This window comes from Tamandua tetradactyla, chromosome 14 (genome assembly GCF_023851605.1).
Source record: "Tamandua tetradactyla isolate mTamTet1 chromosome 14, mTamTet1.pri, whole genome shotgun sequence".
Lineage (NCBI taxonomy): Eukaryota > Metazoa > Chordata > Mammalia > Pilosa > Myrmecophagidae > Tamandua > Tamandua tetradactyla.
The window spans coordinates 58,146,372-58,161,348 of record NC_135340.1 but is presented as its reverse complement, the minus strand read 5'-3'; the positions used below and the strand labels follow the sequence as shown (position 1 = coordinate 58,161,348).

The 14,977-nt window shown below is 45.1% G+C and overlaps 1 protein-coding gene across 3 annotated transcripts in view; it reads left to right on the top strand.

Moving 5' to 3' along the window:
* FRMD5 (FERM domain containing 5) overlaps nucleotides 1–13,770 on the top strand; it is a 334,153-nt gene extending 320,383 nt beyond the window's left edge. Inside the window, exons 11-16 of one of the 3 annotated variants that reach the window (XM_077127713.1) lie at nucleotides 1,914–1,988; nucleotides 2,566–2,634; nucleotides 3,549–3,655; nucleotides 9,981–10,324; nucleotides 11,224–11,274; nucleotides 11,618–13,770. In XM_077127713.1, coding sequence (XP_076983828.1) covers nucleotides 1,914–1,988; nucleotides 2,566–2,634; nucleotides 3,549–3,655; nucleotides 9,981–10,324; nucleotides 11,224–11,274; nucleotides 11,618–11,659 — 688 coding nt within the window. In that variant the 3' untranslated portion in view covers nucleotides 11,660–13,770. Of the gene's footprint in view, nucleotides 1–1,913; nucleotides 1,989–2,565; nucleotides 2,635–3,548; nucleotides 3,656–9,980 lie in introns of all 3 variants that reach the window. The other 2 variants (XM_077127714.1, XM_077127712.1) reach the window with 2 other exon arrangements.
* Nucleotides 13,771–14,977: the final 1,207 nt, after the last annotated feature.

The following is a 14,977-nucleotide window of genomic DNA, read 5'->3' as shown; positions in this document are numbered from 1 at the left end:
ACCACTGACCTCCCCAGTGAACAGACTCTGCTTTCTGCTGGCTGCTACAGGAGGCCAGCTGGCAGAACCAGTCTCTTCCCATTGTCCAGGGCCACAGGTCCAGAGGCTGTTTTGGGGGCAGGTTTTCTGAATTGCTTACTAATCTCAATGCATCTGATACCAGAATCAGGGATGACCTGAATAGGCAGCCTGCATTCTAACATGAGCTGGCTTTTGGGCATGGTCAGATTTCCTTCTTGGTAGTCCCTATGGCACAGGAAAAGCCAAGAAAATATTTATCTTGCTACTTCCTTCCCTTTGCCAGGAAGGATAGGGCCCAGGTTCAACCAGGCACATGTACCTGAAGATATACAACCTGAGATAGAGACTTTAAGATTTGTGGGAATAAGGCACAGCCCAGCAAGGATGGCGTCCCCTGAATCTGTCAGAAAGGAAGGCACTGGCAGACAGGGGTCTGCTGCACACTGGGTATATTTGGAAATGTTCTCTTTCTCTCTGCTAAACGGTCTAACACAAATGGAAGGCACAACCATCTCCTGTATTTTCATGCCTCCAGCACCACTTCTTAAGGCCTTTATATTCCCATCTGTATCATGGGGACAGAAGTGTCCTTCTGAACTAGTGACCAAACTTAATTTCTGAGAGTCCCACACATAGCTGGTCTTACCAGCACCCACACTGGAAATTTAGGTCATTTTTCAATGTTTGCAGTTGACTATTTAATAGTCTAATTGTTAAAAGCCTCTAGCCTGGGTCATGTCCCCAATTACACCAAGTCTCTGGCAGCAGCCACTTTGGCCTCACTCTAACATCTCTCATGTGCAGATCCCTAGCCCTGCCCTTTGGCCCAGTCCTTGAAGGGAACTAGGTCAGACTCAGGTCTGGTAGGAGGGTGAGTGGGCTTAGAGCCCAAGACAGGTGGGCATGGTGTCTCCCCAGAAATGCTGTTTACAGATGTGGTGCAGCCCCCTAAATACTCACTGTTCACTCATCATGTCAAAGCTTTCAGGGCCAGATTGATTCCTGGCTGGAGTAGCACTAAAAGAACCCTGGGCATGTTGCAGGGCAAATCAGGTCTTAAGAAACCTCTCTCTGGGCAGCTCAGCCCAAGCTTCCTTTTCAAAATGCAAGAGCACTAATGGGATCAGAGAAGTCACCCAAGAGAATGCTTTACAATGTCTGTGGGCTTCTACTTAGACCAGGAGTGGACACAGTATCCACATCAGATCTCTGCAGCCTCTAAAATGATATCAATAGGTATTCTGGGGGAAGGAGGGATGGTTCCAAGTTCAAATAAATTATGGAACTTTTGTTAAATTAAGCTAGTTTCATCATTGCAGAACTTCCTAAAGCCTTTGATTTGCTAATATATCTTAGGACTTCCCAACAGGGAGAATAGAGTAGGAAGGGAAGCCCCTGCCATTTTCTCCTTCCAGGTATGGACATGAATCATCAACTACTAGGAATGAAAGGGACCCCTGAGGTCAAGGTGTGCCAGCTGTAATATCTTATACATAAGAAGACTGAGAATAAGAGGGAAAAAAATTGCCCAAGGTCATACAACTAATAAGCAGCCCAGCTAAGATTAAATGGGTGGTATTCCATTATTCCACCAAACCATCATCCCTAATGTTTATTCTCTCAGTCCTGCTGGTGAACCCCATTAAGAATTCTTGTGGGGCTTCAATTCTGCTGATATCAAAATGGGTTTCAATATGATGGTCCCCAGGCACTGAGGCAGGCGTAACAGCGCTCAGGTTTTAGAATGGAGTCAGAAACAAGCGTGGGCTATGAAGGGCTTTTTCCTGAATAGTTTCCTAAAGTAGCCTCTTCAAGGAGCTGGGAATACATGGCCTTAGCCTGTGAGAGTCAGTTTCAGGCCATCTGTCACACTGGACTTTGCCTTGCTGCAGGCTGGAGAAGTCAAGCCAAGTCCGCACAGTGTCCAGCAGCAATTTATTCTTTAAAGGGAGCCGGTTCCGATACAGGTAAATAGTGACAGTAAGTAACCATTATGGATCTACTTTCAGACCCTTCTCTGAAGAAGTTACTCAATGGTCTTTACCTTTGAGAACAAAGAAACTGAACTCCCAGAAAAGCCTGAGGTTTCCAACCAATTCTCCTGTCTCCTAACCCTTTTACTATTTCTTTCCTTTCCTACAGCTGTTTGTCTGTAGGGTTTTAAAATTTTTATCTTCTCCTTCCCTTACAACAGCAGCAGAATAAGAACTGTAACTGTGATTCTTTTCATGTCTCATTGTCTAAAGAATTTTTTTTTTTCGCGGTGTTACTGGACCATGGACAATGAGGAATCATTCCTAAGTGGGAATGGCAGATTTCCAAAAACTCCAGAGATAGAAAGAGCCCTCTAAGATAGGCTATTTCTTTTAGAACTCTCTACCCCAACATTCAAGCCTTTCTCAGTGACCAGAACATTCAGGAAATGGTAGGCCAAAGAGGCCATTTCCTGATTCAGCCAAAGCAAAGATATCTTGGAGAGGAGCCCAATCCTGGAATACTCTCTCATTTCTCGCTCCTTTTGTTTTAAAATTATACTACTTACAGTGGCCGAGTTGCAAAGGAAGTGATGGAATCTAGTGCCAAGATCAAACGGGAGCCACCAGAAATACACAGGTAGGTTGCCAAAGGTTTTCCCCAAAAGCAGTTCCAGCTAAGACCCCAGAATATCAAAAGAGCCATCAGTTTGAACCCTGTGAACATCCTTGCTACCATGGCCACCAGGAGAGGAAAATGAACGGGATGCCCGCCTCACTGAAGGTGTGGGGAGAAGTCTTTGACCCTGGTATCCCTGAGCCTTGACAGAGAAAAGGAGGGGAGGGCTACATGCAGATAGTTACTTACAGATATTTGCAGATAGACACCATCTGGGTAATTAACTTCTGCTTTCCAGGTCCTGACACTGATCACAGACCATGGAAGACTTGTCCATTTCTACAAGTTCAAGCAGCAGTATATCACTGTGTCTGAAATCAGTACATTATGCCAGGGATAGTTTCACAGCCCTGCCACATTGGGTCTAAAACAGTTTAGAGATCTGGGCTTCATGTACAACTATAAATCATCCATTTCCAGAAGCCCATCTCCTAGAATCTGACAGGACCCAGAAAAAATATGGCTAACCAAGAAGGCAAGGATTCCCTAACCTGTCTTCACTTCTGGAAATGGGCACATTACCTCACGCCCCCTCACACAGAGCCCCCTACCACCAGCAACCTCTGTTGGAAGTAAAAGGAGACTGCTGACATCGTCCATTCATCCTGAAGCTCTCCTCCCTGACAGTCCTGTCCCCAGAAACTGGTAGCACTGACGCCTTACTAAAGAAAGGTTCAGGTCATCTTAGGTATGAGGAGGTGAAGGGGCATGAAACAGTGTCTCTGACTGGAATCCAGGGACCAGAGGCAAAGAGAACATAGACCAACACTCACTTAACACAGGCAGCAATTCTAGCACCTGGGGCTCAAATCTAAGTCCCTACTACATTTGTCTGTGCATTGAGTTAACTGAATTCTCTTTTTCTTTAACCTTAGAGCAGGGATGGTTCCCAGTCGGAGCTGTCCTTCCATAACCCATGGTCCAAGGCTGAGCAGTGTCCCCAGGACCCGCAGGAGAGCTGTTCACATTTCCATCATGGAAGGTGAGCTTTACCTCTTGGAGATGACAGCTGGGTTTGTCCCTTTTGACCTGGCCAAGGTCCTCTTCAGGGACTTGAAAAGAAGCTAATTTGCAAGTTTCTCATAGGAAAGAGCTTCCAATGATAGGGAAAGGGTTTCACCCAGTGGCTGGGACACCAGCTAAGTGTCAGGTAACATTCTACCAGGTGAAGAGCCAACCCAGCCCTGCTGTGCTGGAGCTCAGACACAGGAGGCTGTAGATCTGAAAGTACTGGGTTAGACCAATAGTCTGGAGACTTGTATATATGGAATTGTCAGGCAACAATTCTGAAACTGTTTTCCATCAATAATTTTTCATTTCTTTTCTGGATCTGATAAATCATAGCTTAAATGACCAAGGTGACTGACGCAGTTAACCAAAAAATGATAACCCTTGGTCCTGAAGCATCCTAGTAGCTGCCACCACCTTCTACTTCAGTTGTAGAAATCTATCCTCGAGATATCTGAATTCCTTACTATTGGCTCAGGAAATCCAATATGCTCCATCCATCTCTCTCCAGCCTTCCCTCCCTTTGGAGGAGCAGAGGTGAGAAGAGAAAGTCTGTGTATCTTCACTGAACTAGATTCTCAGATTACTGAGGCCAAGACCTCTCTACTCTTGGGGTAGTTAATTCCCTTTGGACACTCTCCTGAATATTGCTCTCTAGCTGTTGTCACCAGCCCACATGCCCTGCAGGCAGAATACAGGTGTAAAGTTGAGTGCTGTCACTACATTGGTGTTTTTATAAAACCTCAGATCTCAAGTGGTAGGACACAGCAGCAGGATTGCTTCAAACCTGCCCCACTCCTGGGATTAATGGGGTGTAGGATGGGAAGTGAGTGCCTTTTACCCTTTCTATGGAAATGCTACTTATTAATGGAAATGAAGAATTGCTCAGGTTAGGAAGGATATCTCTCTACTATTACCCTGGGAGGATATCTGGTATGTGTTTAGGATTTTATGTCACTATGAGCTTGAGATTCCAGATCACCTGTGTATGGTATATAGCTTTAAACATCCTAGGGGTTGGGAAGCCTGGCTAGGCAATCACCATTAAGATACTTAATTGTTTGAGTATTTTAATTGCTTCATTTATGAAACAGGGACATCTTTCTTGCCTACCCTATGGGTTGCAAAGAAGCGAACTTACATATAAGTACTTTAAAGAGATTAAGGCATTTTCTAGGCAGGCAGCGAGTACAGTACAAAGATGTCAGGAAGACAAAGATGAAGTTCAAATCCAACCTCTGCCAGTACTTTCTCGGGCATATTGCTTAATCTCTCTGAGTTTATTACCCCCATTGAGGAATGGAGTATTACCTACCTCTCAGCAAGGAGTGGGAGAGTGGCTTGTAAGTTATCAAGTGCAGTGGCTACACAAGGTTATCAAAATTATTGAAATTTGGCTGTCATTAGACAGCCTCCAGCTTTTCCTACTGTCTCAGGCTGAGATGGAGAACTGAGCATGTCCTCCTTTTGGGGTGTTCATCTCAAGAATGTAGAAGAAGTCTCTTCTCTTTTGAGAAAACTTCACTTTCTCCCTCTGTGTGGCCCTTTCTCCCCACCCAACCTGAAGTTACCATCCCAAAGAGCCTACAGAATGTTGGATCTAGTCCTCCTAGAGAAAAAGCTAATCCCTGAGGAAAGCTGGCAGTAATGCAGGGTGTAAAACAGAAAAAGAGCCTCATTCATTTTTGCTTCCCAGAATATAGAAGAATGTCCACTACAACGAGCATTCTCAGCAGAGGGAAGACTGGGGCTGTCAATGTGAGGATACAACTCATTTATTGTCCCTGCCAAATAGGGTTAGACAACTCAGAGATGGGGAGAGCAGTCCACATGCTCCCCAAGACAAGCTGGGAGGCTGCCTCAGTTCCTGGTCCAGCTCTGTCTTTGTCTCTAGCCTCCTTCAAGAACCCATCTTCTCCCACTGCAGCAGCAGCAGCAGCAGCAGACTCCTCAAATTCAAGACCCCAAGACATACACCCTTACTTGCAAAATGCCAGGGGAAGCTGCAGTGGGTAGAGGCTTTTGAGGAAGCTATTAGTGTATAGACTCCCTGGGGCCAGGGCATTCCTTCCAAATCTCGGCATCATAGAAATTCACACTTGGCAGATTATGGGTATTACTACTCACCAAGCCAAACAGCTCCTCACTGCCTATACCCAAGGCTGCCTGCAAACAAGCACAGTTTACATCCCCAGCCATGGTCCCCACCCCAGGACCCATCAGACTCAGGAGGGATTGGTAAAAGAAGCTAAGAACTAATCTGACAGGAATGAACCTCGAAGGCTCCAGGTGAAGAAAGGCAGATAGAAGTAGAGAGAGAATTGTCTTGTTTGGGTGGGGGTAGAGTTAAATGACTAGCAGGGATTACCAAGCCTGTGGAATGGACTGTTTTCAGCTGTGCCACCCTTCAGCTGTCCTATCTCACAAGAAAGGGTTTTTGCCTCTAGGCATAAGAAAACAAAACTGATCCTAATTATCTACCCCAACTGGGTGGGGAGTGCGTGTTAGGGATGTGGTGAGAGTCTCAGGAGGACACAACCAACCACAACTGTAGAAACTTAGACATTTGAAAACTGGTTCATGTTCCATTGGACTCTCTCCTAGAGTCTATACAGCCCATAAATTATTATCACCGAGGCCATTTGACTTTTCCTGGGGGAAAGCTTTAATTGCTCTCTCCAGGAACAGTGGGAGGAAAAATGAATAGTTAATGTATTAGTTTGAATAAAACCATACACTCCCAATGAACTGGGATCCTAAATAAAATGACTACCACTGATCTTAGGGTTGGCCCTGTCCTCTGATCTTAGGAATGTCAAGATAACATGGTTATCAGCATAAGCCTGACCCAAAGCGGATGCTCAGAAATGCCAGCTTCTTTCGTGCCTTGTGCTCCATCCCATCGTTCAGCAGCCAGGGGTCAAACAGTGTACAGCCCAGGGAGGATGAAACACAGCCCATGTCCAGCCCCAGAGCTACCTCCTCACACTTGGGAGCCACTGAGCCCAAAGCTAGTGTTCATTGTGGCTTCACTGGCACCAGGCCCCCTGCCTGCACTGCATGTGGCCTGGATAAAGTCCAATGTCCTTGTAATTTTCCTGGCTTCTCCTTGGGACAGTCCTGATTTCCCATGTCCCATGGGACTGTTCCATGCCCTCTCTGTCCTTCACCCTCTGAAAGGTCTGGGTCCCTTATATGGGCCCCAGGCAAATAACTGCAGGCTGAGAAAGCATGACCTTTTATGGCTCCAAGTGTTTCTTACTAAATCCAGACCCTTGATAACGTGGGCCTCTCGGAGCTGCTCCTTCTCTGCAGCTCAGCCTGATCCGAGGCTCGGGAGGAGCTTCTCTCTCCAGCAAGGGAGGCACTGCTAAGGGGCTGCCATGGCGTGAGAGCTACAAAAATCCTTTGTCCCTAGTTGGTTTTCCACCATTTTCCTCGCTACACCTCCCATGCCTGGCTGGTCTCCATGAAAAGAACCACATGAAGACGTGTCTGCCACCATGGGGAAGAGTCTGATTAAGATTCACACCAGAGTCCGCGTTCAGCTCCGGTTGACCAATCACTGCTTTCGGCCCCTGAGTGTGCGCGTCCTGAGGATGGGGGCCCGGCTCCAGGGTAGGGTCCTCACTGCTCTGTCCTCTGACCCTGCGGGGGCCAACTCTGGGCAAGGGAATCGGCTGGAGCATGTCCAAGGTAAAAAGATCCTTTCCTGTCTTGCTGTGCCACTCAGCCCAGGTCCCACCTACAGCATCCCACCCACCCACCCCCATCCCAGAATAACAGGTCTGCCAAGGTGGCAGCTTCTACAATAGTGCAAACTGAACTTCTTTCCAGGACTAACCTGACATGGGAATGATAACCTTACAAGCAAGGATTTCTGTCAAGGGGACAGAAGACTAACATTTACTGAGTAATTCTATCTGTCAGGCACTCTATGAGAAATACACACATATCCTTTACTTATTCACTGAAAGCACCACCAACCCACAATATAGTTGTGGCTTCTGTCCCTCTGGCTTATTCTGATATCATAACCCCTGCCCTTCTCCCTCCCTAGCCATCTTAGGGCTTAGTTGTATGTCAAGCCAAACCAACAGTATAATGGCTGCTGGAGGCTAAGCTGGTCATACCTTGGAAGATCTGAGCAGTCAGAGCTGTCCTTGAGGGGACAGGTCCTTGGAAGGGAATCAGGTTCCTATGCAGTAGGGCTGAAGTGCCCGATGGACGGGGGCTGGAAGACTGCTTGGGAAGGGAGCAGAGCCAATAATATACTACGGTCAGGGCCTTAAGGTTTCTGGTTTATCAATGACCCATATACAAGTTACGTATTCCTCCTGCTGTGTGTACAAATGAGGGAGTCAGGGAGGAATATTTAGGGGGTGGGGGGGGGGAGTCAAAGAAACATCAAGACCTCTGGAATAAGAGATAGAAGCTCTTCATGTTGTTTCACAACCATCTCTTGAGCAATTGTGAACTAAATCTAAGACAGATGCGGGCTGCTGACTTAATCTATCCTGTAGCATTGCCCCGTTCCCCAGAATGTAACTACTTGGTCAGTAACACCATAAAATAGAAAGAAGCTTGGATTCTAGCCCTGGCTTTGCCATTAACAACCAACCTCCTATCTTTAGACAATTTTCGTAACCTCTTGCCCTTACCACATCATGGAGCGTTGAAAAATAAATCAAAGGGATTTAAAAAGTTTAAAACATACAAATTAAAGGTTTTTGCAGTGGGACAAACAGCATACTGCTAGGATGACAGTGGGCTTCTGAAAGCAGAAGCTGAAGAGATATACCCAATGACAAGGTGATGGAGAGTGAAGGCTGATAGCAGGTGTCCTGCCCATCACCAACCTTCCTCCATTACTCATTTATAACCCAGACTCTCAGGGCTTCCTTCCTCTGGAGAATCCTTAATTAAGCCTTTGCTGAGATGGGTACCGCAAGGCTAGTCAGGAACGGTGCTGGGGGCAAATGGCCATCCAACAAGGGAGCCAAGGAAGACGCAGCACACTATTCTGAAAGCCTATTGGCACCCTTTTAAAGGAGAACTTTGGACTTCTAGATAAGTAGCCCTGAACTGGAACAAAGATGAACTGTGACCAACCTGAGCAGCTCTGATTAAATTAACCTTTCCTAAGCCTGGGAATCTGGTTCAGTGTAGGACTGTCAGGGTCTATTTCAGAGCAAGAGCAGGGAACTGGCTTCTCTTGTCATAGGCCCCAAGGGCACCACAGAGATGGCCTTAAGTGGAAGATGCAGACGCTGAACCTGAAACAAGAAGCCATTTCTTCAGGAGTACTGTGGTGTGGCCACATGTAGGAACTCTAAGCCCAAACTCTCTAGCCTGTGTGGCTGCTGTGGGGTTGAGGATATAACCAGCTCCTTTTTTTCTCTGCCAGAGCCTGAGCCCTGTGAGAGCCCTGTAAAAAGAGAAATGTTCCATCTGAGAAAGAAAAGAAATGAATGGGTAGCTTTTAAGACCCTCTAGGGCACACCCTTTCTCCTAGCAAATGGAAGATAATTTCCCCCTTGATTCACAAGATCTTCCCAGAAGGCTCTTTATCTAAAGATAGGGGAACTGTCAGCTTAGTCTAAAACTAGCAGGGGGCCTGCTCATTCTGAGGTAGAAAGAGAGGGAGCGGACTAGGGACAACCCCCTTTTTCATCAGGCAGCGTTAAGGGAGGGCAGATAGGATTTTTACCATCCCACAAGGTCAAGACAGCTGGACCTAGGAGACTGAAGCTGACAGCAATTGCCCAAATCCAGAGGTGATTTCCTGAGCTCGAGGAGCTGCCTGCTGGATTGTTAGAAGGACACTCAGCTCCGGAACCAGCTAGTATTGGACGAAGCCCAGTTAGGCAAATCACATGCTCCTCTTCCCTTTCCTGCCTCTCAAGAGGCAGACTTTAGCTCCCTGAACTGTGACCCCAGCTCTGGATGGAGGAGAGTCTGTGGTTCAGATTCTCTTTCAAGTGGGGGCTAAAACTGGGCCCAGGACACCAAAGGCAGGAGAGGCAGAATCCTTAACATGTCAGGCCAAAACCAGAAGCCAAAGGAAAATGAAAAATCTTCCAACCATGGCCACTTTTGATTTCTACTGTCCTAGACTTGATACACTTTTGATTTCTACTGTCCTAGACTTGATACTGGAATGCATTCAGAGATGTGCAGAGGGACTTCCTGTTCAGATCTATGAGCCAAACAAAAACAGAGTGAGCATTACTACTGCTGGGCAGCACAGTATGCGCTGTGATGCAGAAAACCTACTCACATGCCTTTTGCCTCTCCAGGCCTCGAGTCCTTACGGGACAGTGCCCACTCCACCCCGGTGCGTTCCTCTTCCCATGGCGACACCTTCCTGCCCCATGTGAGAAGCAGCCGGGCAGACAGCAATGAGCGAGTAGCTGTGATTGCAGATGAGGCCTACAGCCCTGCAGACAGCGTGCTGCCCACCCCTGTGGCTGAGCACAGCCTGGAGCTGATGCTGCTCTCCCGGCAGATCAATGGGGCCACCTGCAGCATCAAGGAGGAGAAGGAGTCTGAGGCTAGCACCCCAACTGCCGCAGAGGTGGAGGCCCTTGGGGGAGGGCTGAGGGCCCTGTGTCAGGGGCACAGCAGGCCAGAGGAGGAACAGGTGAATAAGTTTGTTTTAAGTGTCCTCCGTTTGCTCTTTGTGACCATGGGACTCCTTTTTGTTTTGCTCCTCCTCCTGATCATCCTTACCGAGTCTGACCTTGACATTGCCTTTTTCCGCGATATCCGCCAGACCCCCGAGTTTGAACAGTTCCACTATCAATACTTTTGTCCCCTCAGGCGATGGTTTGCCTGCAAAATCCGCTCAATGGTGAGCCTGCTCATTGACACCTGAGAAGGCATGACTCCTCCCAATAACTAGCCAGGTGGATCCAGGAGCCCGGCTACCCACACCCAGCAATGGGACCCATCGCGGAACCATCGGCACATATACCAAGCCCTCCTCTCATGACTCAAAGCCCACTGCAGCCTAGGAGGAGTGTTTCCCAGAAGAAAACAGGGATAGGCTCATGCCCTGTCTAAACAAACTGGGAAAACTCATTTTCTTCAGAGGTTCTTGCAAGACAGGCTCAGCAACTTCTTCCTCATCCTTCCAATTTGCAGGATAACTTTTGGTTTTAAATTTTGATTTTTTTCATAGATGTGTATTATTTTGAAAGTACCAAATAAAAATAATTTATTTTAATATTACCGATGATCACAGTAGTGTCACCTAGCAGACGGGGCACTAGATGAAGACTAGAAAGCTGCTGTCTTCTGTATTCTGCAGGCACTTTCCTACTGGTGCTACCAGGTTCCAGTAGACTCATCACTACAGCCTCAGCCGGCAGCCCAGGGGTCTTGGACAATGGACAATGTTTAGGTTTCTTGCCAGGCAGATCTTTTTAAGAAGTGAAATCCATGTAGAATGATTAAATGGAAAGTTGCTTCTTATGATGGTCTGAGTTGGATTTTCTTTTCCTTTTCCTTTTTTTTCTTTTCTTTTTTTAATCTGAGGAGAATGGGCATCTGAAGGCACCACCACTACAGCAACAGCAGCAGCAGGGGTGGGTAAGTCTGTCCCCTTAGACTAGAGCCTAGTGGGCATCACCATAAGTTTTGTATAAAGAACTGAGATTTCCATGATTTTTTCTGAAAGAACCTCAAGATTTTTATAGTGCTCCAGAGGCAGTAAACGGATGCAGTGGTACCAGAGATAGCACTATCAGAAAGGTTTGACAAAGTATAGTTAACAGAAACCAGAGCTAAATTATCTGAGAGACTGTTGAAATTCAGAGAGCAGTACTTATTTTGTACACTACCACCAACCCCAAAAGACTATTTCAATTTATATTTTAAAAACAAATGTTATTTTCTTATCAATTCATATTTTGCTTTTACTTTATGGATTAAGAAAATAGAACCCGATCAACTAAACGTGCAAGAAAGAAACTGATCCTGAGAATGAAAAGCTTCCAAGATCAACAGCCTTGGAAGGGACCAGGAAAAGAATCTCTTTAAATAGATTATGATACCTACGACAGAAAGAAGGTAACATGGCAAAGAGACCAACACTTAAGTGTAGAAACACTGCCCCCTAGCGTCATCCTCTGCATCAGGAAAATAAGTTCCAGCGAAACCCTTGCCGTCTTGCTGAGGAAGGCATTTAGAAGCACAGGCATGGCATGTGAAGGGTGGTGTGAGGTCCTAGGGCCCAAGCTCTGCAACAAAAATCACAAGATTTTGTTTTCATCTCAGGGAGAGATTTCTAAGTCATCTGGGGCCTGATGACTTATTTAAGGACTGTCAGTGGACATATTCCTGGGACCCACACAACAGAACTGGTGACGCCCTATGATGTTGGACAGCCAAATGCAGAATAGAATGAACCATTTGTAGATTTGATCTCCCCTAGCTTGTCCCTGAGATGGTAGAACCTTGTCCACATTTGCAATAAAACACCGTGGAAGAGATGGGATTTTATTGTTGTTGTTGTGGGGGAGGGGAGTTTGCATAATTTTAAAGAAAGATGCCCTTTTACCTAGACCAGGGATCGCCAGATTTCTTCTGTAAAATGCCAAATACATATTTTGATTTTGACTTTGAGGGCCATATGCTGTCGCAGCTACTCAACTCTACCACTGTAGCATAAAAGCAGCCATAGTAATACCGAAATGAATGAGTATGGATGTGTTCCAATAAAACTTTGTTCACGAAAACAGATGGTGAGCTGAATTTGACCCACACGCCATAAATTGCCAACCCCAATCTAGACAGAAAAACTGCTCCTTACCAATAGCTTAGCAGAGAGCGGGTCAGTTCTGTTCCAAGTCCTGACATGTATTAAAGATTTAGGAACATTTCCCAGTAGAGGCACTGGGGTTGCTTGTTTAAAGGGTGCTCGAACAACCAACCAGCAAAGAGGTGTCTGATGACCAACACTAGCAAGATCACAAATTGGAATATGCTAAAACGTGACTGGAGCTGAAGAGTGGAAGTGGGCCTATCTGATCACCTCCATACCAGCAACGATTGGGGCAGAGTTACAAAATCTGCTTATCAAGTGATAAGGCAAACTGAGGGAGAGCCTGGAAAGATTAGGGATCACTTAAAACCAACTAACCACTGCCACTTGTCATTACATAGGATAGGCTTTATTCAGCACAGGACTAAAGTAAAAGGTAGACTCAGAGATGAAAAGGCTGTCAAGAGATAGAGGGCTAATTTTAACCTGGATATCTACTGTCTTATGCAACATAGCAGATTACCTTTTAGCGTAGTGATCCTACCTCAGTCTGTAGAATATGGTGTTTCTATGCAGTGATAGCCTTGACTCTGACCTTTCATGTCCACATTAAAGAAAGATGCAGTATTCCATTTCCTGATATGTTACCTGTGTCTAGAGTTCTAACAGTACAGTAGTCCCGTGCCACTTCCAACAGCTGAATTTTGCTCTCTGAACAGAAACTTTCGAGTTATTTGTTTTTTTCCAGGGCTTATCCCAGAAAATGTGGATGGAAAAGCTTCCTTCGATTTGCTTTTAAAATAGTGCTTGGAAAACTCCCTTTGTTGATCAGTCTTTGTTGATGTCTCCCCAGCATTTAAAATTATTCAAGTTTTCAACCTGGTTTTACTGTGCTCCAATATGTCTCCCACTTTCTCTCAAAATTAGTTTGATCTCATTGTAGGAAAAGCAACGATTTCCTTAGCTTCATCCATCAAAGGAAATAAAACTCTAAGAATAGTGCACTGCATCTTTAAGCAGTAGAGGGTAAACTACCTGCAAATGTGAATTTCTTAGTTTCATTAAAATATATATAGTTGTTAACATTTCATGTGCCAAAAATTCTAAGTTACATTTTCCTTCAAACCAATGTACTTTTTTCTACATATGCAGTATGTAGTTATTAACATAAAATCATTGGTGCCATGAAGATTATTTTTAAACTTAAATAAATTATTTAAATACCACAGAAAAGAATGGGCTCTTTCTTTTTTAATTTACAACCTGCCTCTCTTTCACCCCTTAAAGCTACCAACACATAGCTAAAAGGATACCAGTGAGAATTACACAGCTGACTACTGTTCACAACCGGGATTTTAGAATAATCATTTTGCTTATATCATATCTACTCCCCTTCTCCCTCCTCCCAAAATAAATTCTATTAGCAACCAAGTAGCTATAGATGTGCAATAATTTTAGAGACAAATTGGGCCTCATTTCTCTGATGAAAATGAAGAAAGTAAGTGATTTTCTCAAGGTTGCATGGTCTTAAGAGCCCAAACTAGAACCTAGATGGCCCAGCTTCTAGTCCAGTGTTCCTCCTCAGGCCTGGAGTAAGAGGGAGAAAAGAAATCACTTCTTATGAGGGGACTAGAATGATATCATCCCCACCATAATAAGCCTCATGATTACAATTTACAAAATATATTCCTAAAACATTATCTCATCTGACTACATATTCACCACTCTGTGGCCAGTAATTGTCTTCTAAATTCTAAGAGGATAAAAGATGAAACTCGGGGCCTGGCCCACTTCCTATATCCGATTCTCTATTGTACCTGCCCTCTGATCAATCCTCCATATGGACTTCCAGAGTCATCATCCTAAAACACAGATCAGGTAGTGCCACTCAAAATTTTCAGTATTTCTTATCAACTATAAAATGATATCCAGACCCCGATTTTTTTTATCATTTTTTCTTAAATGACAAAATTTCTGCCTGAAGTGATCTTAAGAGCAAAAAAGATAAGTGCCACTGGCCATAAACAGTTTCACATGATTCTGCAGATTTACAGCATGTGCCCTTTGGCTGATACCTGACCAAGAACTTAACTAGTGATGCACATACCCTCTTAGGGTTCTAGCAACCATCCCCTCTGCTTTGGGCTCCTCAATCACAACCAAGCCCCTCTGTGCCTACACCACACTTCTGGCTTTATAAAGTTCATGAACAGGCTTCCTTCACACACCCTGCAACTAGCTGAGAGGGGTAAAACAGGTGAAACACTTTAAACACATTTCCTCTTGTACAGCTTTCTTTTTGAGAAAAGTATCTTAAAATGTTTTACTCCTCAGCTCTGTATAACTGTGCTAAATGGATCTTCCTTACAAAATTGTACCTGTTCATTTGAAAATCCAAACATTTACAGCCACATGATCCAGAACACGGGTCTTGGTGTTATCTTAGAACTAAAACTATGGTTAGACTCACTCATTATAGACCATCAATACCACACTAAAAAGAAACAGGGGGAAAAAAAATACTAAGTC